The sequence below is a fragment of the Ovis canadensis genome, chromosome 5 (assembly GCF_042477335.2).
Source record: "Ovis canadensis isolate MfBH-ARS-UI-01 breed Bighorn chromosome 5, ARS-UI_OviCan_v2, whole genome shotgun sequence".
NCBI classification, from domain to species: Eukaryota; Metazoa; Chordata; class Mammalia; order Artiodactyla; family Bovidae; genus Ovis; species Ovis canadensis.
Genome location: NC_091249.1, coordinates 20452437 through 20480276, shown reverse-complemented (window position 1 = coordinate 20480276; position 27840 = coordinate 20452437). Strand labels below are relative to the sequence as shown.

General features: G+C 52.7%; 1 protein-coding gene and 2 long non-coding RNA genes across 18 annotated transcripts in view; 1 reads left to right on the top strand and 2 right to left on the bottom strand.

Moving 5' to 3' along the window:
• Positions 1-27840, top strand: part of MYO9B (myosin IXB) — a 106769-nt gene that overhangs the window by 63809 nt on the left and 15120 nt on the right. For 8 of the 16 annotated variants that reach the window (XM_069589121.1, XM_069589130.1, XM_069589117.1 and 5 more), the window contains exons 8-23: positions 786-875; positions 2431-2547; positions 3099-3233; positions 7842-7963; positions 10311-10452; positions 10782-10986; positions 12269-12350; positions 15119-15232; positions 16593-16632; positions 17697-17819; positions 19259-19339; positions 21412-21522; positions 23971-24093; positions 25218-25367; positions 25451-25617; positions 26482-27387. In XM_069589121.1, the coding sequence (XP_069445222.1) occupies positions 786-875; positions 2431-2547; positions 3099-3233; positions 7842-7963; positions 10311-10452; positions 10782-10986; positions 12269-12350; positions 15119-15232; positions 16593-16632; positions 17697-17819; positions 19259-19339; positions 21412-21522; positions 23971-24093; positions 25218-25367; positions 25451-25617; positions 26482-27387 (2708 nt within the window). Of the gene's footprint in view, positions 1-785; positions 876-2430; positions 2548-3098; positions 3234-7841; positions 7964-10310; positions 10453-10781; positions 10987-12268; positions 12351-13600; positions 13691-15118; positions 15233-16592; positions 16633-17696; positions 17820-19258; positions 19340-21411; positions 21523-23970; positions 24094-25217; positions 25368-25450; positions 25618-26481; positions 27388-27840 lie in introns of all 16 variants that reach the window. The other 8 variants (XM_069589120.1, XM_069589129.1, XM_069589116.1 and 5 more) reach the window with 4 other exon arrangements.
• On the bottom strand, positions 138-11017 carry LOC138440141 (uncharacterized). Its single transcript, XR_011256924.1, has 3 exons — positions 10764-11017; positions 3068-3224; positions 138-1980 (listed from the first exon to the last, which is right to left on the bottom strand). It is a non-coding gene; the product is annotated as an uncharacterized lncRNA (long non-coding RNA).
• On the bottom strand, positions 18662-23261 carry LOC138440143 (uncharacterized). The gene is made up of 2 exons (XR_011256926.1): positions 23180-23261; positions 18662-19698 (listed from the first exon to the last, which is right to left on the bottom strand). It is a non-coding gene; the product is annotated as an uncharacterized lncRNA (long non-coding RNA).

Genomic DNA, 27840 nt, shown 5'->3' with positions numbered 1-27840 from the left:
GAGGGTTGGCAGCCCCGAGGGTGGGCTCTGGGCCCACTTCCTGGCCCAGCTGCCAGGGGGTCCTTCTTCCGCCCTCCTCAGGCCTTGCCTCGTGACACACGGATCTAGTCAATAAGCTCTCCAGCTTTTCTCTCCTCTTTTTTTTTTTTTAAGTTTTTATTTATTTAATTTTAATTGAAGCATACAGTTGGCTTGCAGTGTTGTGTTTCTAGTATAAAGTGATTCGTGTGTGTGTGTGTGAATGTATATCTGCATATGGGCTTCCCTGGTGGCTCAGCTGGTAAAGAGTCCGCCTGCAATGCAGGAGACCCTGGTTCGATTCCTGGGTCAGGAAGATCCCCTGGAGAAGGAATAGGTTACCCACTCCAGTATTTTGGGGGGTTACCCTGGTGGCTCAGTAGGTAAAGAATCTGCCTGCAATGTGAGAGACCCAGGTTCGATCCCTGGGTTGGGAAGATCCCCTGGAGGAGGGCATGGCAACCCACTCCAGTATTCTTGCCTGGAGAATCCCCATGGACAGAGGAGCCTGGTGGGCTACAGTCCATGGGGTCACAAAAGAGTCAGACACAACTTAGACTAAACAACAGCAGCAACAACATACGTGCATATGTTCCTTTAAAAATTATTTTCCATTATAGGTTATTAACAGGATATTAAAAATAGTTCCCTGTGCTATACAGTAGGACCTTGTTGTTTATATATTTTATATAGATTAAATGTATCTGTTAATCCTGAACTCCTAATTTGTCCCTCCCCACCCCTCTTCCTCCTTGACCTTGAAACAGGTGAAGCGAGAAATCTTAGTGGAAGTTCTGACCAAAAGAAAAACAGTGACCTCCAATGACAAGCTCATCCTTCCCTATAGTCTCAGCGAGGTGAGTGCTGCCCTGGGTTCTCATGGGTTGCCCAGGCCCAAAAACATAGGTGCGCAGGGTGGGGCTAGGGAGACCCTTCAGAAATAGCTGGCATGGGTGGTCATTTTCCTGCCCCTCATTTGACCTCCTCATGGTTCAAATGGTAAAGAATCCACTTGCCAATGCAGGAGACACAGGGGGCACTGGTTCCATCCCTGAGTCAGAAAGATCCCCTGGAGAAGGCTGTGGTAGCCCACTCCCATATTCTTGCCTGGGAAATTCCATGGACAGAGGAGCCTGGCAGGCTACAGTCCTTGAGGTCACAAAAGAGTCGGATACAACTGAGCATTTAACAGCACAGTTTGACAGAGGAGAACCTTGGAAGCTCAAACCAGCTTATACAGCTCAAGGGGCAGAGCTGGAGCCACGTGTGATGGTCTCAGTATCGAGCTGTTTAGTGGGCACGCTGGTTCTCACCAGCAGAGGACAGCCACCTGCAGCTTGCAAGCCAAACCTGGCCTGCTTCCTGCTTCTGTCAATAAAACTTTATCGGCACTTGACCATGACCATTCATGCACATGTTGGTCTGCCGCAGTGGCAGAGCTGTCCCGCAAAGCTGACCACGCTGACTCAACAGGCCCTTGCCTGAAAAAGCTTGCTGACCCCTGGGTTAGAGCATGACCTTTACAACCGTTGTGTGGGTCCCTACGTGTTGATAAGACGCCTCTCTCTAGCCTTTGCCCCAGTCTCAATGTTTTCTCTGTGGCATGTTCTTCTTGCGTTTTTACACCTCTAGACTTGCAGATTGGGGAGCATCAGGAAAGTACCTAGCCCCGGGGGCAGGGGGGTATTTTTAGCTCATGGGAGAAGCTGCTCAAGCATCTAAAATGGACACCTAGGTACTTGGAGCCCCTGTGGGCAAAAGGTGCTCAGCCGTGGTATGTGACAGGTGCCACAGGTCACTGGAGCCCACAGCACAGCTGCTCCCTGGGGGCACTGAGCTGAGCGAGGGAGATGAAGGCCAGGTACAGGGCACCATCCTACACAGCTCCATTTCCACAACGCCAGAGGACCTCGTTATCTAGATCTTGATAGCAGGCTGAGTAAGTCCCGTCACAACGTAGGTCTGAGAACATACAAAGAAGGGATTTCTTGTAGGTAAATTAGACCCCAATGAGCCTGTTTTAAAAATTGTAAACATCAATCACTGCTTTTCGGCACACTGTGGCCTGGCCCATGGTGCTCCCAGAACCGCAGGGGTTGAACCCAGCCCAAGCTCCTGGTTTATTCTCCCACAGCGCCCTCCCTGAGCCCATGTGCCCACCCCAGCAGTCCCCAGGGTCCTCTGAGGAGCAGGCCGTCCCATAAGAAAGACTTGGCCAGACCCCAGGCTGCCAGGTCAGAGCTTCATGCTCTGGTGTGCAAGGGCGTCCGAGTGGACAGGACAGCAAGCAGAGTGAGGAGGGGAGGTATCAGAGGAGCTGAGTGTTTCAAGTCACCACCTTGACCTCCCCGTGCACAGACCTCGGAGTCACACCTCGGCAAGGTGTGACCCCCCAAAACTCTGTGCCCACAGGCCATCACCGCCCGTGACTCCATGGCCAAGTCACTGTACAGCGCGCTGTTCGATTGGATCGTGCTGCGGATCAACCACGCTCTCCTCAACAAGAAGGACATGGAAGAGTCTGTCTCGGTAAGGGCCACACCTCCTCGGCTGGCAACCTATGACCCTGGCTGCAGTCCGTCAGGCGTGAGGCCGGTTTCTCCCCTCAGCAGCCCCAGGGAACCAACAGGATGCGGTTCTCGGGGCCCAGTGCAGAGAAAACAGGGAACTCTGGGACTTTCCTATTGGCCCAGTGGTTAAGACTCTCTGCTTGCACTGCAGGGGGCATGGGTTCCATCCCTGGCTGGGGAACTAAGATCCTGCAGGCCACACAGTGCAGCCCCAAACAGAAGTCAGAAACACAGGGCTCTGTTTAGTATTACAGGTTGTATCTACTCAGTGTTATGTGCCAGCCTGGATGGGAGGGGGGTTGGGGAGAGAAGAGTAGAGGTGTATGTGAGGCTGAGTCCCTTCACTGTTCACTTGAAACTATCACATTGTTAATTGGCTGTACCCCAATACAAAATAAAAACTTTAAGGTTTGAAAAAAAAATATTACAGGTTCTAAGACCCTTAGCATCAGACAGGTCGCTCCCAAGGGAGTACTCACCAGTGATAACCATTCTCGCGATCTCCCCCAGTGCCTGTCTATCGGAGTCCTCGACATCTTTGGGTTTGAAGACTTTGAGAGGAACAGTTTTGAGCAGTTCTGCATCAACTACGCCAACGAGCAGCTCCAGTATTACTTCAACCAGCACATTTTCAAGCTAGAGCAGGTAAGGAAATACCGGCTTATTCACCCATCCAGTCCTAGGAGGAAGGGAATGAGCCAGAACCGGGATCCCCCTGGGGACCTGATTTGTCATCAAACCCGCCCCAGAATTTTTCTCTGCAAAAAAGGGAGAGTCCGGGAACATTCCCACCCAGCCCCAGATGAGGCAAAAGGCAGGGATATTTGACGCCACAGGTCGGTGTTGTACTTTCTGTCTGCTCAGACGTGAAAGTTGATTCAATGGGAGACAAGCTGAGTTGCCTTGTAAGGATTTGCTTCAGTCAACAATGAAGATATCCCATGTTATAGGTGTTTTCACTTCAAAATAACCAGCCTTCTTTACCCAAGTATTGTCCTTCCTTTGATGGATTCTGACGAAAGAAAGCTGATGGGTTTATACACATGTATATGTGAGAGTGTGAGTGTTAGTCCTTCAGTCACGTCTGACTCCTCGGGACCCCATGGACTGTAGCCCACCAGGCTCTTCTGTCCATAGAATTCTCCAGGCAAGAATACTAGAGTGGGTTGCCATTCCCTTTTCCAGGGGATCTTCCCAACCCAGAGATCGAACCCAGGTCTCCTGCATTGCAGGCGGATTCTTTACTGTCTGAGCCACCAAAGAAACCCCTATATTTAGCTAATACTTAGCTAATTTTATTATTATGTCTCTTAGCTGAAACTCACATTTCTCACTTGAAATGTGGCTGGTCCAAATTGAGTTGAGTAGGAAGAGATAGCGGATTGCAAGGACCTAGCGCAGGGGGAGAAAGGCATTTGGGGGACTTCCCTGGCAGTCCAGTGGTTAAGACTCCACGCTTCCTGGGCAGCCCGGGGGAGCGGGGCGTTGGGGGAAGAATGGATACATGCGTATGTATGGCTGAGTCCCTCTGCTGTGCACCTGAAATTATCACATTGTTAATCCGCTGTATTCCAATAAGATAAAAAGTTGTGTTTTTTGTTTAATAAATAAAGATAATTTCCATAATCATTAAAAAAACAATCCACCTTCCTCTGCACGGAGTTCAGTCGCTCAGTCGTGTCCAACTCTTTGTGACCCCCACGGACTGCAGCACGCCAGGCTTCCCTGTCCGTCACCAACTCCTGAAGCTTGCTCAAACTGATGTCCGTTGAATCAGTGATACCATCCAACCATCTCATCCTCTGTCATCCCCTTCTCCTCCTGCCTTCAATCTTTCCCAGCATCAGGGTCTTTTCTAGTGAGTCAATTCTTCACATCAGGTGGCCAAAGTATTGGAGTTTCAGCTTCAGCATCAGTCCTTCCAATGAATATTCAGGACTGATTTCCTTTAGGATTGACTGGTTTGATCTCCTTGCAGTCCAAGGGACTCTCAAGAGTCTTCTCCAACACCACAGTTCAGAAGCATTAATTCTTTGGTGCTCAGCTTTTTTTATGATCCAACTCTCACGTCCATACGTGGCTACTGGACAAGCCATAGCTTTGACTAGATAGAACTTTGTTGGCAAGGCAGTGTCTCTGCTTTTTAAAATGCTGTCTAGGTTGGTCATAGCTTCTCTTCCAAGAAGCAAGCATCTTTTAATTTCATGGCTGCAGTCACCATTTGTAGTGAATTGGGAGCCCCCCAAAAATAAAAGTCTGTCACTGTTTTCATTGTTTCCCCATCTATTTGCCTTGAAGTGATGGGAATGGTTCCCGTGATCTTAGTCTTCTGAATGTTGAGTTTTAAGCCAACTTTTTCACTCTCCTCTTTCACTTTTCATCAAGAGGCTCTTTAGTTCTTCTTCAATTTCTGCCATAAGGGTGGTTTCATCTGTGTATCTGAGATTATTGGTATTTCTCCCAGCAATCTTGATTCCAGCTTGTGCTTCATCCATCCTGGCTTTTCACATGATATACTCTGTATATAAGTTAAATAAGCAGGGTGACACTATACAACCTTGACATACTCCTTTCCCTGTTTGGAACCAGGCTGTTGTTCCATGTCCAGTTCTTGACCTGCATACAGATTTCTTGGGAGGCAGGTAAGGTGGTCTGGTATTCCCATCTCTTTAAGAATTTTCCACAGTTTATTGTGGTCCACACAGTCAAAGGCTTTGTCGTAATCAAAAAAGCAAAGCTAGATGTTTTTTCTGGAACTCTTGCTTTTTTGATGATCCAACAGATGTTGGCAATTTGATCTCTGGCTCCTCTGCCTTTTCTTAATCTAGCCTGAGTATCTGGAAGTTCACAATTCATATACTGTTGAAGGCTGGCTTAGAGAATTTTGAGCATTACTTTGCTAGTGTGTGAGATGTGTGCAATTGTGTGGTAGTTTGAACATTCTCTGACATTGCCTTTCTTTGGAATTGAAATGAAAACACTTTTTCCAGCCCTGTGGCCACTGCTGAGTTTTCCAAATTTGTTGGCATATTGAGTGCATCACTTTAACAGCATCATCATTTAGGATTTGAAATAGCTCAACTAGAATTACATCACCTCCACTAGCTTTGTTTGTAGTGATGCTTCCCAAGGCCCACTTGACTTCTCATTCCAGGATGCCTGGCTGTAGGTGAGTGATCACACCATCGTGATTCTCTGGGTCATGAAGATCTTTTTGTATAGTTCTTCTGTGTATTCTTGCCATGTCTTCTTAATATCTTCTGCTTCTGTTAGGTCCATACCATTTCTGTCCTTTATTGTGCCCATCTTTGCATGAAATGTTTCCTTGGTATCACTAATTTTCTTGAAGAGATCTCTCGTCTTTCCCATTCTGTTGTTTTCCTCTTATTTCTTTGCACTGATCACTGAGGAAGGCTTTCTTATCTCTCTGTGCTATTCTTTGGAATTCTGCATTCATATGGGTGTATCTTTCCTTTCCTCCTTTGCCTTTCACTTCTCTTCTTTTCTCAGCTATTTGTAAGGCCTCCTCAGACAACCATTTTGCCTTTTTGAATTTCTTTTTCTCAGGGATGGTCTTGATCCCTGCCTCCTGTACAATGTCATGAACCTCTGTCCATAGTTCTTCAGGCACTCTCAGATCTCATCCCTTGAATCTATTTGTCACTTCCACTGTAAGGGATTTGATTTAGGTCATACCTGAATGGTCTCGTGGTTCTCCCTACTTTCTTCAATTTAAGTGTTCGTCTTGCAATAAGGAGTTCATGGTCTGAGCCACAGTCAGCTCCCCTGTAATGAGCACGAGTTCTAGCCCCAGTCCAGGACCTGAGATCCTGCATGCCATGCTGCAAGGCCAGAAAATAAAATTTTTTTTAAGGCATTTTTGTCTCGTTTGTAAAGGGCCGTGTTTGTAATTTTTTATGTCAGTTAAATCACATGTCATGATGTTGACATACATCAGACACCTTGGGTGTTTTGGGTTAAATTAACTGTATTGTTTAAGTTAACTTTGCCTGCTCTCTTTTCACATTTTTAAACATGGCTGTTAGAAAGTTCAAAGTGACATGGGTCTCTCACACTATATGATTGTTGGGACATTCATATAAGAGCAGGGGCTGCCCAAAATTACTGGCACATGGCCACACCTGTTTGTCAACACAGCATCTGTCTCCTTTCATGCTACAAGAGCCAAGCTGAGTCATGCAGACCCCATCTAACTCATAAAGCCTAATATATTTACCATCTGGCTCTTTACAAAGAAAGTTTGCTGACCCCTGGGTGATTTTAAGCATGATTTTTAAGCACTCTGGTGTGATACAGTAAGTCCCCTACATCATGAGCGAGTTCTGTTCTGATAGTACGTTCGTAAGTCAACCAGAGTTAGCCTAGGCACCTAGGTGGGTTTTCCAGGTGGTGCTGTGGTAATCTTCCTGCCAGTGCAGGAGAGATGCAAGTTCTATCCCTGGGTTGGGATGATCCCCTGGAGGAGGAAATGGCAACCCACGCCAGTTTTCTTGCCTAGAAAATCCCATAGACAAAGGAGCCTGGTGGGGGCTATAGTCCATCGGGTCACCAAGAGTCAGATACAACTGAGCGACTGAGCGTGCACACACACACACAGTTAAAGCATAAACCTGTGCTGTTACAGGTTTAGAATAATTTTCACACAGATAATACATTAAAAAAATGCAAAAAAGGAAGAAAATATCTTTACTCTTCTAGTACTTTGAAAAGTACAGTAGTAGTACAGTACAACAGCTGGCATACAGGGCCTGGCGTGGAGTGAACTGGCAAGAAGCGCTACTGACTGGAGGAGGGAGAGGAGGTGGGAGAGGATAGAACTGAAGATTGTCAGCAATAGAAGGCAGAGGGCAAGCTGCACAACCACTTAGAGAGGATGCGTGCAGGTGGCAGTGTACACCAGACACGTGAACTCACTCACACGATCGGACATGGGAACGCAGAGTCACATCTTTGAAAGTTCACCACCTGAAGGTTCGTATGCAGAGGACTTACGGAAGATCTTTGAGAATATGCATTCCTGTTCCCTGTTGCTAATGGCTTATTTCTCAAATAATGTTATGTATTTATTGATATACTTCTATTGCTACATTAATACGCATTCTATGTTATTTGCACGTTTATATATAAATATGTACATGCATACATAAAGTATTTTTACGTAGGACGTGTGCTGCGTAGGTGTTACTGTGTCCATGAAACGATAAGCGTAACAGATACCCTTGAACCCCGCAGGAGGAGTACCAGAGCGAAGGGATCTCTTGGCACACCATCGACTACACAGACAACGTGGGCTGCATCCACCTGATCAGCAAGAAGCCCACCGGCCTCTTCTATCTGCTGGACGAAGAGAGCAAGTGAGTCTCCCTGCATCCGGTTCTGCAGCCCCAGGGCCTTACTCGAATCCATTTCATCCCAGGAACTTCCAGGTTGCTCAGATTCATGTGGCTGCAAATCCTGACCCCACATTTGCCATTCACCAGAGAAATATTAACACTCACAAGAGCTGTGAACTCAGGGACACACCCTCACCCTCCCAGGAGTCTTTGGGAAAGACTTGTGGGACCTGAATCTAGAAGCCGGTCACAGGCTTGGTGCAGCCTTGCAAAAGGCAAGGAGTGGAATCAGGGCCCCAGATACGAGATTCTCCACCAAGCCGGCCGGCCCTCATCCACAAGACATGATGAAGGCTGGAGAGGGTCACTCTCGAGCTGCTTTGTGCTCAGTCACTCAGCCAGAGTTCCTGAAATCGCAGGACAGCCTAAAACAGCAGAAATTTATTCTCTCACAGTTCTGGAGACCAAAAGAGCAAAATCAGCCTTGATGGGCCAAAACCAAGGTGTGGGAGGGCCACCCTCCCTCCGAGGAGGAGACTTCTTTGTGTCTTCCACCTTCCGGGGCTTCAGGTGTTCCTGGCTTCTGGCTGCGTGACTCCAGTCCCTGCCTCTGTAGTCACATCATCTTTGTCCTTCAGCTTCACCTCCTCTTCCTATAAAGACTCCAGCCTATCAGATTAGTACCCCCTCTGATGACCTCATCTTTTTAGGGGAGAGTGGGGACCACGTCATACAGTTCGTGAGATCTTAGTGCCCCAACCGTGGATTGAACGTGAGCCCTCGGTTGTGAAAGTACCGAGTCTTAACCACTGGAGTGCCAGTAAAGCCCCCCTAAAGAGCTCATCTTGACTTGACTGCGTCCAAGGCCACATTCGCAGGTTCAGTGTGCCAGGGCGTAGACATGTTTTGGGTTTCTTTTAACTGTCGGGTCCTAGCTGCTGCATGTGAGGTCTTTGTTGCATCCTGTGGGGTCTTTTGTTGAGGTGCACAGACTCTCGAGTTGTGGCTCCAGGGCTCAGTAGTCACGGCACGTAGACTTGGTTGTTCCTTGGCACATGGGATCTTAGTTCCCAGTCCAGGGATGGAACCTGCATCTCCTGCATTGCATGGTGGATCCTTATCCACTGGAAAGTCTTTTTATCAACAACTTTTATCAGGCCCCTCATTTGCTGCCAACGTCCCCTCAGGCCTGGGGTAAATAGGGCTCACCAACTGCCTCAAGCTGAGTCCCATCCAGGACAGACACATCCATTCTAGGCCAGAATCCAGGGAGAAAATGTTCAGATAAGGGAAGGAGCAGGGCACTTGGAAGGGTTAATTGTCCCTCCCAGCAAACTCCTCAGAGCCAAATCTGGGAAAGGCATGCAAGGCAGGGCCAGGCTGAGCCTGGTCGGATTTGTCTTTGTTTAAAATCTTGCTATTTTAGGGGACCTCTCTGGCAGTCCAGTGATTAAGACTCTGTGCTTCCAATGCAGGGGGCACAGGTTCAATCCCTGGTTGGGGAGCTAAGATCCCACGTGCTTTGGGACATGGCCAAAAAATAAATAAAAATGGATGTCAAAAAAAAGAAAGTCCATGGTGAGCAAAAAAAAAAAAAAATCAAGATTTAAAAAAATAAAATCTTATTGTTTTAGTTCATCATGATTTTAGAGGGGCTTGGGGGGCATCAAATTGGATTTTCTGAAATAGCGTGCGAAGATGTTGCTTATTTCCACAGCTGAGTGAGTGGGCCTCTTGCTCTCCACACCCTGCCCCTGGCAGTGATGTGCCCCTGGCAATGTGTGCCTCATAGCGACAGGGTCTCCCCATCTATGCCCTGTTAAGCCATGAAACCCAGGCATCAGGGGTTCAGAGGCATACCTTGCTGCCCGAGTTTGCAGTGAGGCAGGGCGCAGGCTGGATGCCAAAGCTGGCTGCGGCATTTCCTTCCTGGGAGGCCAAAATAGCCAGATATAGCGGCTCCCTTAGTCAGGCCCCGCTCACCTCCCTGTTTCATCCAAATCCCAGCCCCTGCCTCTAACAGGGAGCATGGGCAAGACCCACTGCAAGAACAGCACCCAGCTACAGATGCACCTGAGACCAGAAGTCACCCCTGCCCTGGGATTATTCCAGGAACTGCCCGTGATGGGCCCCGGTCACGATCTTGCCTGGACCAGACTTTTACATGGGCCGGGGCCACTGGGGTGCCCTGCCTGTTTCCAGTGTGCTCCCCAGCCCTGAGGGCATCACTTTGCCCTCAGCCTCGTGCCCAGGCCACCGCAGCCCGAGCACCCGCCCGCCTCCTCCACAGAAGGCCTGTGACCTGCCAATACAGAGCAGGTGACCGGCTGCAGTTCCTGCCGTTAAAGGTCTCCCGTGCTCTTCCCAGCTTTCCGCACGCCACGAGCCAGACTCTGCTGGCCAAGTTCAAACAGCAACACGAGGACAACAGGTACTTCCTCGGCACCCCCGTCATGGAGCCGGCCTTCATCATCCAGCACTTTGCAGGGAAGGTGAAATATCAGATCAAGGTACGTAGCCATCTGTCACCACTGTCAATCAAGTTGCGCTCCACTCAGGGGATGGGAATGGGACCCCTGGGTACCGTGGAGGTCCTTTCCTTCGGGCGCTTGCTCTGTGCCCCCTCTTTATTGCTTTTGCTTGGCAAGGCTCCAGGGCGCTCAGACCCAGTGTCAAACCCCTGGCCCTGCTTTCGAGGCCCCCGTGGGCAGGAACCCCCTCTCTGTCGTGGAGATGGGTCCCACTCCCCACCCAGCCTTTCCCGAGCTGACCCCAGGGCCTCAGCCAACACTAGCAAGGGACCACCCACCACCCTTCTTACCCATCGTCCCCACGCCAGGACTTCCGAGAGAAGAACATGGACTACATGAGGCCGGACATCGTGGCCCTCCTGCGGGGCAGTGACAGCTCGTACGTGCGGGAACTCATCGGCATGGACCCCGTGGCCGTGTTCCGCTGGGCGGTGCTCCGGGCTGCCATCCAGGCCATGGCTGTGCTCCGGGAGGCTGGGCGCCTGCGGGCCGAGAGAGCTGAAAAGGCTGCAGGTAGGAGGCTCCCTGTGTCACTGTCGAGGACGAGGTGCTCAAAGTCCATTGCAGAGTGTAAAATTTCATCACATTTAGCACATCCCTGAGGTTGTGCAACCAGCACTTCTGTCTTGTTCCCCAAACTTTTTTTTTTCTTTCGCACTAGTGATAAAGAACCTGCCTGCCAGTACAGGCAGATATGGGTTCAGTCCCTGGGTTGGGTAGGTCCCCCGGAGGAGGGCGTGGCAACCCACTCCAGTATTCTTGCCTGGAGAATCCCATGGACAGAGGAGCCTGGCAGCCTTCAGTCCATGTGGTCACACAGAGTCATCCACACTGAGGCAACTTAGCAGACAATAGTTCATTACAAGATACTGACTGTAGTTCCCAGTGCTATATAGGAGGGCTTTGTGGTTTATCTCATATAGAATAGTTTGTATCTGCTAATCCCAAGCTCCTAATTTATCCCTCTCCCCATCCTTTCCCTTCAATAACCATAGGTTTGTTTTCTCTGTCTGTGAGTCTGTTTAGTATATCAGTTCATTTGTGTTATTTTTTCTGATGCCACATGTAGGTGATACCATATAAAATTTGTCTTTATTTGACATAACTGCGTTTGGTATGATCACCTTTAGGCCCACCCATGTAGCTGCAAACAGCATTGTTGCCTTCTTTTTTATGGCTGAGTCATATTTCATTGTATAGTTATACCCTGTCTTCCCTATCCATTCATCTGCTGATAGATATTTAGGTTGCTTTCATGTCTTGGGTATCGTAAATTAGCTCCCAAGCCTTTTGATCTTGCAAAACAGAAGATTTGTAGCAGGATATATAATTTAACCTGCTCATCCTTACAAGGCAAGAAGGTGTGTTCCTGTTTTTCTGTGAGAACAGCCTGACACCCAGAAGGGCTGAGTGACTCTCCCAGGATCGCTCAGCTCCACATACCAGCCCCAGGGTTCCATTTTAGGAAGGGTGGCATGTCGGTTAAAGGAGGATTGAAAGGTCAAAGCCACTACGTTGAGACAGTACCGTTTGGGCCAGACAGGGTGGGCAGGGTGGGCTGGCCATGGGGGCGGGCAGCATGTGCAAAGGTCCTGGGGCATCTGTTTTAGGAAATAGATGGTGCTGTTTGGGGAGGAAATGGAACATTTCATGGTTCCCTGTTGTGCCCAAGTTTGAGTGTCAGCACCTCCCCCCCCCGCCCCCTCCCTTTTTTTTTTAAATTGGGTTGAAGTTAAGAAGCCCTTCAGCTCCAAGCAGCACTCACCTCAAAACGTCATGTGCTCTGTCTCCCCAGCAGGTCTGGACAGCTCTGGTGCCCAAGGTCACCTGGGAGAACTACAGCGAGGAGCCGGCACCCCATCAGAAAAACTGTACCGGTGAGCGAGAACTTGATTTGTCCCAGCCGGAGCCTGTAGGCAGCAGCCTTGTTTAAAACGGTGCCAGAAACCCGACACCCTGAACCCAGGTCAGGGTTGACCTGAATAAGGAACCCGGCAACCGCTTGAATCAGAAACACCCAGACGCAGCGGCATCTGGTGGCCGCATTTCTGCACACAGAGAGGCCAACCTTGTGCATCATCTGTTTGGGGGGATGTGGGCGGCTTAGTTTACAAAGATCCTTTTCAGAGCCGGTTGCGACCGTTGGCGGGCGGGGCCGAAAGGCTGCTGGTCTCGCAGAGCAGCAAGCTTGATGTAAGAGCGCTTCCTCCCTTAGCCTGACCAGGATGTCCCAAACCCCGGTCTGCTAAGTTACTTTACTCTCAGTCAGAAACACAGATGCGTTGTTGCCTCTAAGATGACATGGGGGTGTTCTGTGGCTGCCTAGTGATGGTCAGGGTTCCTCCAGATACCCCAGTTAGTACTGAGTGTAAAAGTGAGCAGGCTTGTGCTTCTAGGAAGGCAGGGTATAAAAGGTCATGCTCGATAGCCATCTGAGGCCATGGCAAAGCCAGGGCAGGGACCCTTCAGGCAGCTTGCGAGAGCCAAGCCAGGCAGACTACACTGAGAGGGGACTAGTTGGACCAGACAAGGCAAGCAGTGTGTGCTGACCTGGGGGACAGCTGGTACGAAGGCCCCGGGGCAGCAGAGTCCCCAAGCTCTTTCTTAAGACTCAGCAAAATTCCCAAGGAGCCAGCCCCTAGATTTTGAAACATGAAAAAGTCATTTTGTTTTTTGAGCACTTTGTAAGAAAACCCCCCTCAAGAGGTTCATGAAAGCTTATGTGTGGAGTTAGAGATAGCTCCTAGATAAGTGATCCTGTGCCATTTGTCTGAAGGCAGTGTGTCATTTTCCTCCTTTTAAAAAGATACATTTTGATTTTTTTTCTTCTAATTGAAGGATAATTGCTTTACAGTATTGTATTGGTTTCTGCCAAACATCAACACGAATCAGCCATAGGTATCCTTGTGTCCCCTCCCTCTTGATAAAAAGATGTGGTTGTTTTTCTTTTTTTTTTAAAGATGCATTTTTAAATCAGCTTTTTCACCCCAAAGAAGGCAAAAAAGAAAAACACTGCCCCGTATTTCAGAGTGGCCCCTGACCCACTCGGTCTCCCCAAGGCCTGGCCCTGGGGCTACAGGTCTCACCCGCAAAAGCACATTTAGTTTATACAGATTCTCCCTTTCAGCTGCTCAATGCTAGATTTCTCATTTGACGGCTCTGAGGAGTTCGATATTAACGCTTTTGAAGACATCATTGCTTTCTATGAAAGCAAGAAGTAAGTAGAAGCAGGGGCCTTGGAACCCGAGACCAGGGAGGCACGCCCTGAGAAGCCATCATCCCAAGGCGCTCAGCACAGCATTCAGAGCCAGAAGAGAGGGGGTCAGCAAGCCAGGGGGCGCTCTTGCCAGATTTGGCCTAATCGGGGGTGTGGGCTAAAGCCAGGGGCTTCATCGTCATCGTAGGGAGCAGGCGCTGCAGTGGCCGCTCAGGGTGCAGAGGTGACATGTGGCGCCTCTGTTTTCTTTGCTTGGTGCCTCCCTGGAGGGTGAGGGAGCAGAGGTGAGTGCGGTCATCCGGCCCTGGGCATGGTGCATGGAGCACAGGCAAGGGGCTGCCGCTCGGGGTCTTCCCAGGCCAGCTGCTCAGGGCTTAAACATGTATTCGGGTAACTGCAATGAAGAAGTGTTTTTTTAATCTTTTTATTTACTTAACTGTACCAGTTCTTAGTTGCAACATGTGGGAGCTAGTTCCTTGACCAGGGATCAAACCTGGACCCCTTGCATTGGGAGCTTGGAGTCTTAGTCCCTGGACCACCAGGGAAGTCCCTTGGAATGAGGAAATTTTTTTAAAAAGAGAGACAGACTCCCAGATCATCCTGCAGTCATCACGCCCTCGTTTCTAGACATTCTCCCCTAGACATTTGTTATCAAGACATTGTTCGCAAATGCCCCGTTTTCAGCGCATTCGATTTTTGTCCCTCAGCCATTGTCATTCTCACCTAAAATGTACACTCAGCCCTAAACCCACGGTGACCAAACAGAACGCAGTTAGTAAGATTGAATTCTGGGGGTAAATATCTTCAGCTAGAGCTTCACCCTTGGGCCTCTGCCGGGCCACGCTGTGGTGGGGCCGTCCTGGGTGCTGCAAGGAGTGGGGCAGCCTCCCTGGCCCCCACCTCCAGAAGCCAGTCAAGCCCCCACCCCAGTCGGAACAGCCAAGCACCACCCCCGTTGTAACCCCTGTGTGAGTTCCATTTCATTCCTCCCAAGGCGTTTCTCAAAGCCGACAGGAGGCAGACAGGGAGCCACAGAAGCATCACGAGAAGCCCACCCGCTGTTCCCCACAGAGCCCTCCCGGGCCTCCTGTTCTCAGTGACCCCTGGGTGCTTCTTATAGACTCCCACAGGCTCAAACACGAGGCCTTTCCCAGTGATCTGAGAGGCCAGGTTGCAAATTCCGTTCAGCCCCACGTGTCCCCAGCCCCTCCCTAACCACCGGAGGAGGGCGGCGCCTCCTTGGGGTGGCCGAACCCTGACTTCTCCATGCAGGAGGGAGTGGCAGCAGCCTTCAGACCTTCCCCAGGTTGCATGTTTTGGCTCCAGTGGCCTGGAGACGGTCCCGACCGTGCCAGGGACCCTGAGGTGGCGGGCCCACTGCTCTAACTCCGTCTTCTCTCTGTCACTGCACCCCCTCCCCTCCCCCAGCGATTTGCATGACCAAATCATCCGGAGTATCAAAGGATTGCCCTGGCAGGGTGACGACCCCCGTAAGCTTCTCCAGTCCCTCAATCGGCTCCAGAAACCCCGCACCTTCATCCCGTGAGTCCCCCCCAAGGTTGTGGGCACCCCCTCTCCCCCACAAGTGCAACGAGCGCCTCCCCGCCCCAGACACCCCCGCCCCCCACCTACAGGGGCTTCCCATGACATTGAATGAGCCGCTGCCCGTGCCGCGCTGTCTTGTGGTCCTGTCCTCACGCCGCCATCGCTAAGTGGCCCTTGGCATACTCCCACCCTAGTGTCTGCACCCCGACCCGAATCCTCGTCAGCCCCCCAGTGTCCAGCACAGCTTCCCAGCAATGCTCCTGCCACGAAGCAGCTGATTTTCTTCCCCCAAACCTGCCGAGCAAGGCTCGCTTCCCCCCAGCCCGGCCTTTGTCACTATGAGCTTATAAAGAAGCCTCAGAGGCAGGGTGTGCAATCTTGAGGACCTCTGCGCATCCCATGACCCTGCTTTCTGGGTGTGATGTGGTAGAAAGGGCCGGAAGCCACACAGATGAGATTTGGACCCCCCCCCCCCATCACTGTTTGACCTGAGTGCGGTGAGCATTCACCCTCTGTCTGCAAAGCAGGGGTGACAGTTTCCATACCCTCCTACCCAGCAGGCAGCCACCTCAACCAGTGGGCACCAGCAGCTGCTTAGGGCTCAGGCCACCGAGAACAAAGCTTGTGCCTGCAGTGATGCCTGTTTGCAAAGTCATTTTTATGATGCCTCGTTCCACCCCACGGGGACAAACGTGAAACGACGCAAAGAGCCTTGGAGCCAAGCCTCTGGCAGATCTGCAGGGAACCATTTCCTCAGTGGGTCTTAGAAACTGCCCAGGCTGCAATTTTTAAAAAAATCTTTTCTTGTCTGCAAGATTCCATAAAGTGTCTACGAATGTGTGGGTGCTCCCCACTCCCTTGGCCAAAAAGATCAGCTTTCGTTTTTTAACCTTCTGCCAGTTCAAGTCCATAAGGCACCCATACACCCAGGCCCTATCTCAGTTCTTTGAGAGACAGACCCCTGACCTGGCCACAAGGGCAGGGGCTCCAGAAGGGTCTTCAGACCGCTTTAATGGTTCCCAACACCTAGCAAGTAGAGCTGGGACACCTGGTAGGCTCAGAGCTGCATGGGGCCCCTCGAAGCCCCCTTTGGGACGTCTCACTGTCATTCTGTGAGATCCACCAGATCCCCCCAGACACCCAGGGGCCCCTGCCACCTCAGGGGCAGCCGCTGGCCCGGTGAGGCAGGTGTGCACAGTCCTGGCGAGGCGGCGGCCTCGTTGCACTTGTGCCTCCAGACTCTGTCGCTCTCTCTGTTCTCGCTCCATCTAACCTGCAAGGCGTGGCTTGCTGAACTAACCCAGAGCCAGACACTGTGTTCCTTCTGTTCACAAAACCATTTTTAATATTTTGACAGGAAAAGTAAAGGTATCAAACAAAAGCAGATCATTCCAAAGGTAAACACACACAATACCGCCCAACACCGCCTCACGAGCAGCTGGCTCGCATCCCATTTCCAGAAAGTGGGTTGGGGCGGGGGCTTTTACCTTCTCGAGCTTCTCTGATTCCTTCTCTTTCCTTCCCTCTCCCCTTTCCCCTCTGAAAAACTATCTCCTGTTGAAATGACACAGAGGGGTCTTTGTTTGGGTTTTCTAGAAGCAGGGCCTGTGATGTGGTCTTGGCACAAGTGGTGTACAGCGGGGAACTCCCAGGGGAAACCTGAGGTCGGGGAGGGCAGGAAGTGGGCTCAGCCGGATCCCAGGGAACCCAGGAGTGGCAGCCGTACCACAGAGCTTATCTCACCAAGAGGCGATGGGACCCTCCTGTCATGTCCCCACGTTGGGTGTCTTTAGCTGCAAGCCAACCCCAAGAGGGTGGGATGGGCCTCGTCACCTCCTGGGCATCCAGGGAGACGAGGCCTGTCAGCCAGGGTGGTCCTGTTGGGAAGGGGGCAGCTGTGCATTGCTGGCAGCCTAGACCCCAGCAGCCAGCCTTGGGTCAGGTACACCCAAGCGCCCTGTCTAGTCTGCGCGTACAGCGTGCTGAGGAATTCTGAAATTAGAGAGAGCGACTGCTCAGTCCACTTGGTCTAGCCAACAGGTGGGACAGCACTAAGGCCCCCCACCTTGTATTGACAGTGAGGGCTGGCCCACAGGAAGCCTGGCCGGATGAGCACTCACAGCAATGTGGGGTGCTTGGCGTGCCTCGAGCTGCACAGAGGGAAGCCAGCACTCCTCAGCTCTTGGTTTCTGGGCACTCAGGCCACAGGCGGACGTAATCAGCCCTCTAGGAGGCGGCACCCTCCTAGGTCGCAGCTCAGGCTCAGCCCCCAGTCAGGTCACCAGCGCTGCCTACCAGGCCCTCCTGTCCCAACCCCGTCTCTGACAGCACAGCCCCCAGACTGAGCCTAAGAGCTACCACCCCAGGGGGGCATTATCCTGGCTCTGGGGCAGCACAAGATGCTTCCCAGTGCCCCCTGGGGCTTTGGGAGGGCAGGCCAGACCCTGCGATTCTGTCCTAGAACCTGCTGGACTCCAAATCCCTGAAGCTGATTATCAGTATGACCCTGCACGACCGCACCACCAAGTCCCTGCTACACCTGCACAAGAAGAAGAAGCCGCCCAGCATCAGTGCCCAGTTCCAGGTGGGCAGCCCCGCAGGGTTGGGGGGGCGCTGAGCTCTACCTGGCACTCACATGGCTGGGCCAAAACTCGCCCAGCACAGGGCGCTTCTCACTGTCCCCAGCGTTCTGACTGCAGCACCGTTTGCCATTTGGGGTGGGGTCATTCTCCGCGGTGAGGGCCATGCAGTGTGTTGTGGGCCGTTGAGCAACATTGCTGGCCTCCACCCACCCAATGCCGGTAGCGTTGTCCAGACATGACTACCGAAACGCCTCCAGATAGTGCCAAGGCTCCCTGGGGGAACACAGTCACCCTTGTGGAGAACCACCATCTTAAAAGAGTCATGAGTCAGCGTGTGAGTTAATGTGAACACTGCACTGTGGCCTGAGATCACATTTCCCTGTTTGCCCTGGTTGCCAGGAAGCTCAGGGACACGTTTTTCTTTCTTTCCGTGGGGTCCAGTGGCCAATGAGGGCTTCCCTGGTGGCTCAGTGGTAAAGAATCCGCCTGCCAATGCAGGAGATGCAGGTTCAATCCCTCGGTCAAGAAGGTCCCCTGGAGGAGGAAATGGCCACCCACTCCAGTATTCTTGCCTGGAAAATCCCATGGACAGAGGAGCCCAGTGGGCTACAGTCATTGGGGTTGCAGGAGTCGGACATGCGTTAGCAACTAAACAACAGATGGCCGCAGGCTCTCACCATTAACTTTTCCGTTCCTTCCCGTTCTCCACAATCTAAGTCTTTTGTTTCCACTTCAGCTTTTATGTGTGTATGTATATATATATATATATAATACATCATTTAGAAACTCCCACAATGCCCTTTTGGAAATAGCAGGCCAGAGACCAAAATCACTGCAGCCATGATCCCTTCTGAGGCTGACTTTTTTTTTTTCAATCAGAGAATTTAACATATGGAACTGGTTAAACAGGTACTAGAGGACTGAAAAGGCAGAAGGGGGACAGAGAGAGACCATTGAGACAGTAACCATGGGCAGGAGCTTGTACTTCTGAGGCTGAAGGAGCAAAAGGAACAGTTTGGGATTCTTAGAATTTAGGCACTTGGAAGCGAGGCCCTGCAGAGCTCAACCTCTGATAAGAGGGTGGCCACCAGCTGGTGCTGACATTTCTGTGGGGGCAGGAAGAAACGGGTTCTGTTACTAACCAGGGTTCTTGGCCTCCTTTGACATGTGATTTAAATCCCTAGAAAGAGTCAATCTGATCCCACCACCTTCCCCGCCCTTTTCACCTGAGACACAGACATGGCAGCCCTCGGCCATGGGGACCCACAGCTCCCTTGGGGGCCCTCTGGGTTAGCATAGCCTCCTGCTGCAACCTCCCCTGTTCCCTGCCAGCACAAATACACCCCCGCTGATGCAGGAAGGTGACCTGGATCCCCTTCCCTTGAAGGACGTGCCCCTGAGGGGGTCCCAGCCCAACACCTTCCCCCGTCTCTCTCCTCAGACTTCCCTGAATAAGCTCCTGGAGGCACTGGGGAAGGCAGAACCCTTCTTCATCCGCTGCATTCGCTCCAACGCTGAGAAGGTAAGGGGCTCCCGCAGCTCCAGGGAGGCGAAAGCCAAGCCCAGGTCTGGAGACTGGCAGGCAGTGTTACTGTGTGTCTAGGGGTGGGGGAGTGCTGGGAGTCAGGTGGGTTGGTCAGGAGAGTGTCCACCTGGAGGAAGCAAGTGTCCACACAGGTTCCGAGGACTGGAAGAAGCTGGTTCTGCTATCAGCCATGGTTCCTGGCCTCGTTGGGCACGTATTTCAAAAGTGTGCTCTAGCTAGCCGGGGGTGGCAAGGATCAGCAGGAGACAGCCGGGGCCGTGTAGTGACCAGCCAGGAAAAGAGACATCCTCTGGAACATGGGGGATTCCCCAGTGGCGCAGCGGTAGAGAATCCACCTGCGATGCAAGAAACCCAGGTTCAATCCCTGGATCGGGAAGATCCCCTGGAGGAGGGCACGGCAACCCTCTCCAGTATTCTAGCTTGGAGAATCCCATGGACAGAGGAGCCTGGCGGGCTACAGTCCATGGGGTCGCAAAGAGTCAGACATGACTGAAGCGACTGAGTACGCATACGCTGGAACATGGAGGGGCCCCAGAGAAAGCTGGCTCGAGGACAGACAGGCCAGGGTGCTCTTCAGATATATCCCCAAAGCAGTCAGCGCAGAAAATGTGTCAGATGGGAGAGGTTGAGGTCAGAAAACAGGAGCTCAGAGCCTGATGCTTATCCTGAACTTCCTGGGAGGACAGAGCACCAGGCAGCTGGAGGACCTGCTGCCAGGCTTTCTTCACCCCAGAGGTCCACTGGCGATTCTGTGCCCTCAAGAACTTTGCAGGAGCCATTCAGGACCTGGGCTTTCTCTCGTGCATGAGCGGATCTCTGAGCAAGGACATCCTGGTGACTGTTCACCCACACTCTCTGTCTCTGCTCTTCCTGTTTCTGTTCCTCTTCCCTGCTCCTGGGATGTTCCGCTAACCTCCAGAGCCCAGCTTGGCCCTGCCAGGTGCCAAGGCTTCCGTCACCAGGCGAGGACCTGGACTCAGGCTGTCTCCTCCTCCCCCACCCATTCCTGGTCCCCCAGCGACGGCATCTCGGAGGTTTCTGTCCCCACCCCCACCTTCCGCCAGCTGCAGAATCAGGCCCACCTGCCCCACCTGTTTGGATTTTGCCTCGACATTGGACAGCTCGGAAGACACTCCACCAGCACCTGCTCTGGGCAGGAGCCATGCTCGCGGCCTGTTCTTTGCTGTTGCGCATCTGTCCTGTGCTCCTTAGGGTTCTGAGGAGCATTCTCTCCAGTCTTGGAGAGCCCACCAGATACCAGCAGCCCCTCCTACCCTGTCATGACATCCCTCGCCTCATGCACTTCCCTTCCCTCCCTCCACTTAAAATAACACGCACCAGCATGGTGTCCAGGCCCCCGAGCTCTGGGCTGAACGCTCACTGAACCCACCTCGTTTCAGCCTCTCCTCCCCCTCCCCCCCAACCCTCCAGCAGCAAGCACCTCCCTGCTGCCCATGGCTTGGGCCCCCCTTTCTCCTCTGGGTCTTCACCTGGCTGCTTCCTGCCCTCCTCCCCTACCTGTCCTCTTCTCAGCTCTCAAGGTGTGGTCCAGGGTCCCCCCTCCTGTATCACCTCCCACGGCCCAGCCATGTGTTCTTTCTGCTAGATCCCCAGTACTCGTCCTGATCCCTGGCACGGGGTACGAGTTCAACATAGGTTTGGGAAGGGGCCTTTAGGAAATAAATCTTTGCACCAGGTTATCTTCAGTTAGGCAGTGAGAAGCAGTATCTGTCTCCCAGACAGCAGGGAATAGAGCAGATCAGATGCCATGTTTCCTAGAAGAGATGAATGCCTCAGGTATCACTGCTGAGCAGCCCCACCTCTTTATTTCAAAAAGCATGACTGAGGCAAAGGAAAAAACCAGGTGCCCGCAGCTGCCAGGCTGGGGACAATTCCCAGACCAGCCCCAGCCCATGGGTGTGTGCTGACTGCATCCGTATCTATAGTCCAGAGGGATGGCAGTCACATGGGAATCAGCACCTCCTCCCAGGGCTGCCTGTCCCTAGCCACCTGCATACGTCTTCCCTGACCGCTCAATCGCATTTCAGAAAGAGCTGTGTTTCGATGATGAGCTGGTGCTGCAGCAGCTGCGCTACACAGGCATGTTGGAGACTGTGCGGATTCGGAGGTCAGGCTACAGCGCCAAGTACACGTTTCAGGTAGGATACACTCATGCACGCATATGGCTATCTGGGACACTGGCCACTTCCAGAGAGAACACTTCTCTGGAGCCTTGAGCCTGGCAGGTTACTGTCCATCAGGGTTTCTCCACCCTGATACTAATCCCCGAGTAGGGAAAATCCCCTGGAGAAGGAAATGGCAATCGACTCCAGTATTCTTGCCTGGGAAATCTCATGGACAGATGAGCCTGGCGGGCTGAAGTCCATGGGGGTCTACAAAAGAGTTGGACACGACTAAGTGACTAACAACAGTAACTGTTGGTATTTATACCAGATCATTCTCTCTCATAGTTGGGGGGTGGGGACCTAGTTCCTCACAGGAGGCTTGTTAAACCAGATAGGGAAGAGGGAATCACACAAGCAGATCCCTGTGTAACTTGGCCCTTTATTGAGCATTTTCTGTAATAGGCACTTTTTTTTCTTTCTCCAATCTTTACTTTTTTCTTAATATATATATATTTTATTGAAATATAGTTGACTTACAGTGTTTCAGGTGCACAGCAAGGTGATTCAGTTATACGTATGCTGCTGCTAAGTCACTTTGGTCGTGTCTGACTCTGTGCAACCCCATAGACGGCAGCCCACCAGGCTCCCCCGTCCCTGGGAGTCTCCAGGCAAGAACACTGGAGTGGGTTGCCATTTCCTTCTCCAGTGCATGAAAGTGAAAAGTGAAAGTGAAGTCACTCAGTCGTGTCTGACTCTTAGCGACCCCATGGACTGCAGCCTACCAGGCTCTTCCGCCCAGGCAAGAGTACTAAGAGTGAGTTGCCATTGCCTTCTCCAAGTTATATGTATACACATATATTATTTTTCAGATTATTTTCCATTACAGGTTATTACAAGATATTGACTTGTCTCTGTGCTTGTAATAGACACTTTTATACCCAGCTCTTTTATTCTGCCAGCCAGCTGCAAGGGGGCCCTGGTTCCAGTTTTCCCAATATGGAAACTGAGACCAAAGGAAATGACTTCAGGGTCCCTGGGCTTTCTAGAAACCAGAGAATCACTAGTAACACCAAACTGGTGAAGACGAAATTTCAACAGATTTTCAACTATATCATCATTGACGGTTGGGGCTGGGTCATGCTCTGTGGGGAGAAGGCAATGGCACCCCACTTCAGTAGTCTTGCCTGGAAAATCCCATGGACAGAGGAGCCTGGTAGGCTGCAGTCCATGGGGTCACACAGAGTCGGACACGACTGAGCAACTTCACTTTCACTTTTCACTTTCATGCATTGGAGAAGGAAATGGCAACCTACTCCAGTGTTCTTGCCTGGAGAATCCCAGGGACGGGGGAACCTGGTGGGCTGCCGTCTATGGGGTTGCACAGAGTCGGACACGACTGAAGTGACTTAGCAGCAGCAGCAGTACGCTCTGTGATGAGGGCCACCCTGTGCACCATTGCGTATTGAATAGCATCCCTGACCTCCACCCATAAGATGCCAGGAACACTATTCCCCTGAGTTCTAACAACCCAAGATGTCTCCATTTAACACCAAACATCCCCCGGGGTTAGCATAGCCCAGGTGGAGAACCCTTGGCTTATGCGGGGAGCTGGCAGCAGCTGTGTAGTGCTTGAGTGAGCACTGAGCCTGAACCTAGAGGTAGAAGCCCCTGGTCCCCATTCCAGCTTTACCTGCGTGGCCTCAGGTACATGGCTTCATTGTGGCATGCCTCCCTCTTCTCATCCTCAGAAACGGGAATATCATCTTTCTGATCTGCATAAACAGGAAAGGCAAATTGCCGAAAAGGGAGAAAATGCTGATGTGTTTCACTCATGATTGGCTATTAAAAATTCAGCATAACTGTTTACTTAAAAGGGCATACCAGGACTTCTCTGATGGTTCAGTGGTTAAGACTCCATGCTCCCAATGCCCGGGGCACAGGTTTGTTCCCTGATTGGGGACACAGCATCTCCCATGCTGCACAGCATGGCCAAAAAAAGGTCAGAGGGCATACCTTGGGAATTTTCCTTGTGGTCCAGTAGTTAGGATGCTGCTTTTCTACTGCAGGGAATGCAGATTCAATCCCTGGTCGGGAAACTTAGATCCCACATGCCATGCAGTGGAAAAAAAAAAAAGCATACTTCCAGCTATGGTTCAGCCCTCTAATGAATCACAGACTGTGAGCCCCCCACAGTCAACTTCATCTTCTGGTTCCCCCCCGACAACGCCAGCAGCCAGCAGGCCCTCGTGATGATGGTCACTCTCCCACTGACTGAAAGATCCAGTGCTGCATGTCTGCGACAGTCTTTCTTAAGCTTCAGACTATTTCGGAAAGTCCCAGATCTTAGTTTTGTCAACACTATTCATATCAATCCAGGTTGTGGCTTCAGAAGCGCCTTGACCGGGGAGTTGCTAGAGCCCTGTTCTTTGTGGTGGCAGAAACGCTCATGTAGATTCTCCTTTCTTACCCAAAATCACCCAGGATTTCACGGAGCAGTTCCAGGTGCTTCTCCCGAAGAATGCCCAGCCCTGCAGGGAGGTCATCTCTGCCCTGCTGGAGAAGATGGACATAGACAAGAGGTGCTACCAGATCGGCAAGACCAAGGTCCGCAATCGCAGCCCTCGGAGGGCCCTGGCACCCATACCTTCCACTCCACACGGGGTCCTCACACAGCCCACACCACTCCCTGGAAAATAAGGGGTCTGCTGAGGAAGTACATTTCTTGGGGTGCAGCACGTTATTTCTTCCTGGAAGGCAGAGGGACAGACCTAAGGTGTGGGGCCCAGGCATCAGTTCCTCAGTTTCTCGTTTGTAGGCGGGAACTATCCTAGCATAGCACAGAGCGTTCAAGGGACTGGTCAGTAACCTTTGTGATGTCTCACAGCTCCCCAGCAAGGTAACCACGTGGAGTTACCAGGTGACCCAGCAGTTCCTCTGCTAGATATAAACCCAAAAGAACTGAAAACATGCAAACAAATCCTAGTACGTGTGCATGCATAGCGGCACAGTTCTAGTCACAGTTGCCAAAGGGTAGAAATAGCCCGTGTGTCCATGAGCAGATGATGAATAAATAAACCGTGGCCCATTCACATGGTGGAATCTTATTCAGCTCTGATACACACTTACGTGGATGAACCTTGAAAATGTTATGCTGAGTGGAAGAAGCCAGGCACGAAAGGTCCTCTGGTGTATGATCTAGTTTATATGAAATGTCCAGAACAGGTAAATCGATAAAAACGGAAAGCTGGGGCTTCCCTGCTGGTCCAGTGGTTAAGACTCTGCACTTCCAGTGGAAGGGATGCAGGTTCAGTCCTGGTTCGGGGACTGAGATCCAACATGCTGTGTGATGTGACCCCAAAAAAATTTTTTTTTTAAATAAGACAGAGCAGATTAGGGGTTGCCAGGGGCTGAGGGAGGGGGATTAGGAAGTCGCTACTAATGGATATGGAGTTTCCCCTGGGAGTGATGACATGTTTCATAGCTGGATAGAGGTGACCGCTGCACAATAGCATGAAAGTACTAAATGCCACCAAATTATTCACTTTAAATGGTTCATTTTATGTTCTGGGAATTCCATCTCAACATGTATTTTTTTTTTAAAAAAACTTCCTCTTCGTCAGGTGAGTAGTCAGTACACCAGCTCGGTCTTGCTCACTGCCGAGTGGGCTGAGCAGACCTGAGTACAGCGGTGCTGGAGGCTCGCCGACCCTTCCTGTGCCCGCCCCCAGGTCTTTCTGAAGGAGACGGAGCGGCAGGCCCTGCAGGAGACCCTGCACCGGGAGGTCGTGCGGAAGATCCTGCTGCTGCAGAGCTGGTTCCGGATGGTGCTGGAGCGCAGGCACTTCCTGCAGACGCGGCGGGCGGCCATCACGATCCAGGTGCCAAGGGGACCCGCAGGGCGGGTGGCGAGGCTGGCCAGGGCCACGCGCACCCAGCCCCTGAACGCCCCCTCCACTCTCAGGCCTGCTGGCGGTCCTACCGCGTCCGCCGGGCACTGGAGAGGACGCAGGCGGCCGTGTTCCTCCAGGCTGCGTGGAGGGGCTACCGGCAGCGGGCAGCCTACCGGCGCCAGAGACAAAGCATCATCCGCCTCCAGAGTCTCTGCCGGGGGCACCTGCAGCGCAAGAGGTGAGCAGAATGGGACCAAGCACCCCCCCACCCAACCCCCCAGAACATTCCACCCACTCAGCACTCAAGCGCTACCTGAGATACCACCTGGCCGGTAGAGCTGTCAGGATGTCCCTGTCTGGATGCAAGGAGGCTGAGGAGGGGCTGGCAGGTGGCACCTGTGGCAACCCCAGATCACCATTGGTGGCCCTCAGTCTCTGCTAGAGGACCCCCCCTCCTCCCACTGCACCTGCCCACCCCAGCCGCTGAGCAGAACACCTGGGCTCAGAGGGTCCAGGCCACCGGGACTAACCCTCAGGGGCCCCCCCTGTCCCCACTCACAGGGAGTCCACCAGGCCAGGGGCCCCAGAGGAGTTCAGGGAGCTCCGAACAGATCCCTCCTGCAGCAAACCTAACAAAGGCCCCCCAACCCTGATGGCTCAGATAGTAAAGAATTTGCCTGCAATGCAGGAGACCCAGGTTCAATCCCTGGGTCAGGAAGGTCCCCTGGAGAAAGAGATGGCTACCCACTCCAGTATTCTTGCCTGGAGAATCCCATGGACAGAGGAGCCTGGCGGGCTACAGTCCATGGGGTACAGTCCACAGAGTCAGACCCGACTGAGCAACCAGCACTTTTCACTTTTTTCACTGAACCCATTAGGCAGCAGTGCCCATGACAAGACGAGGCTATTCCCTGTCTCCCCCTTTTCCTGGCTGAGGATGGGGCCACCTTTCAAGAAGCATCTCTGGGGGCCAGGGTCTCACCCCTTGGCAGAGGGGGGAGCCTGGCCCCCCAGCCCTGTACCTGCAGGTGGAACAGGGTTCCCCAACGCCCTGGGTGGATTTGCTCCTGAACCCACGTCCTTTCCTCCCCCGCCCCACCAGGTTCAGCCAGATGGTGGAGGAGAAGCAGAAAGCTGAAGAGAAGGAGAGGGAAGCCGAGCAAGCTGCGAAGGAGGAAACCGCCGAGGCCGGGCTGGCCCAGGCAGCTGGCCCAGAACCTGAGCAGGGCCTAGAACCCTCCACGGAGGGCGAGCCTTTGGACCTGGAGCCCGAGGTATGGCCCAACGACGGGGCTCCCCCAGCCGAGAGCTGCCAACCTGAGAAGGAGGTCCCGAGCGTGGAGAAGGCGCCCCCAGCCCAGAAACACGCGGGTGAAGGTCGCGAGAAAGTGCCCCGCAGCCGAGAGAAGCGTGAGTCACGGCGACAGCGGGGGCTGGAGCACGTGAAGCTCCAGAACAAGCACATCCAGTCCTGCAAGGACGAGCACACCCTCAGAGAACTTTCTGGAAAGGCTGTCCCAGAGTCAGAGGAGAGCCTCCCGGAAGACACAAAGGAGGGCAGGGAAGATGAAAGCCCTTCGGGTGCCAGGACTGAGATGGAGATGGCGGCCCCCAAGAAGCAGCCTCAGGTGCCCCCACAGGCCCCGCCGAGCAGCCCGGACTCGGGAGAAGCCCAGGCCGGGAGCCCCAGGCCCAGCCACGAGGAACGACCCACCAGCCTGGCCCTGGACACCAGGGTCACCGTGCTGGGTCCCAGTGCCACCCCGGAGACCCCCAAGGACAAGAGCAAGCCAGGGGTCAGCCCCAGGGCCCAGGACAGGCCCGACAGTCCTGGAGGCTCCACACAGATTCAGCGGTACCGGGACCCTGACACTGAGCGGCTGGCCAACGCTGTGGAGCTGTGGCGGGGCAAAAAGCTGATGACCACGGGCAGCAACACCATGCTGAGTCAGTCCCTGGACCTCAGCGAGCGGCACCGGGCCGTGGGGGCCACCCTCACACCCACAGAGTAAGCCTGCACCCTCCTTTGTCCGAGCGAGGGCTGGGGTGCTGGGGAAGTGGGCGTGGCTGTACAGCCATGCACAGCCTCGTACATCTCAGAAGCACGTGCGGTTCAGTGCCCGAGAGCCGACACCAGGTGGGCAGCAGCCCCACGGAAGCAGGGTGCCAGAGGGAGGGTTGGGAAAGATGAAGCCTCTGCCCAAATGACCGCTGTTCACACAGAAAGCCTGCAGCCTGGTGGGGCGTGGACCCTCAGGTTGAGGTTCCCCCAGCTCCAGCCTTGTGGGCGTGGCCCCTCGGGTTGAGGCTCCCCCAGCTCCAGCCTGGTGGGGGGTGGCCCCTCGGGTTGAGGTTCCCCCAGCTCCAGCCTGGTGGGGGGTGGCCCCTCGGGTTGAGGCTCCCCCAGCTCCAGCCTTGTGGGGCGTGGCCCCTCGGGTTGAGGCTCCCCCAGCTCCAGCCT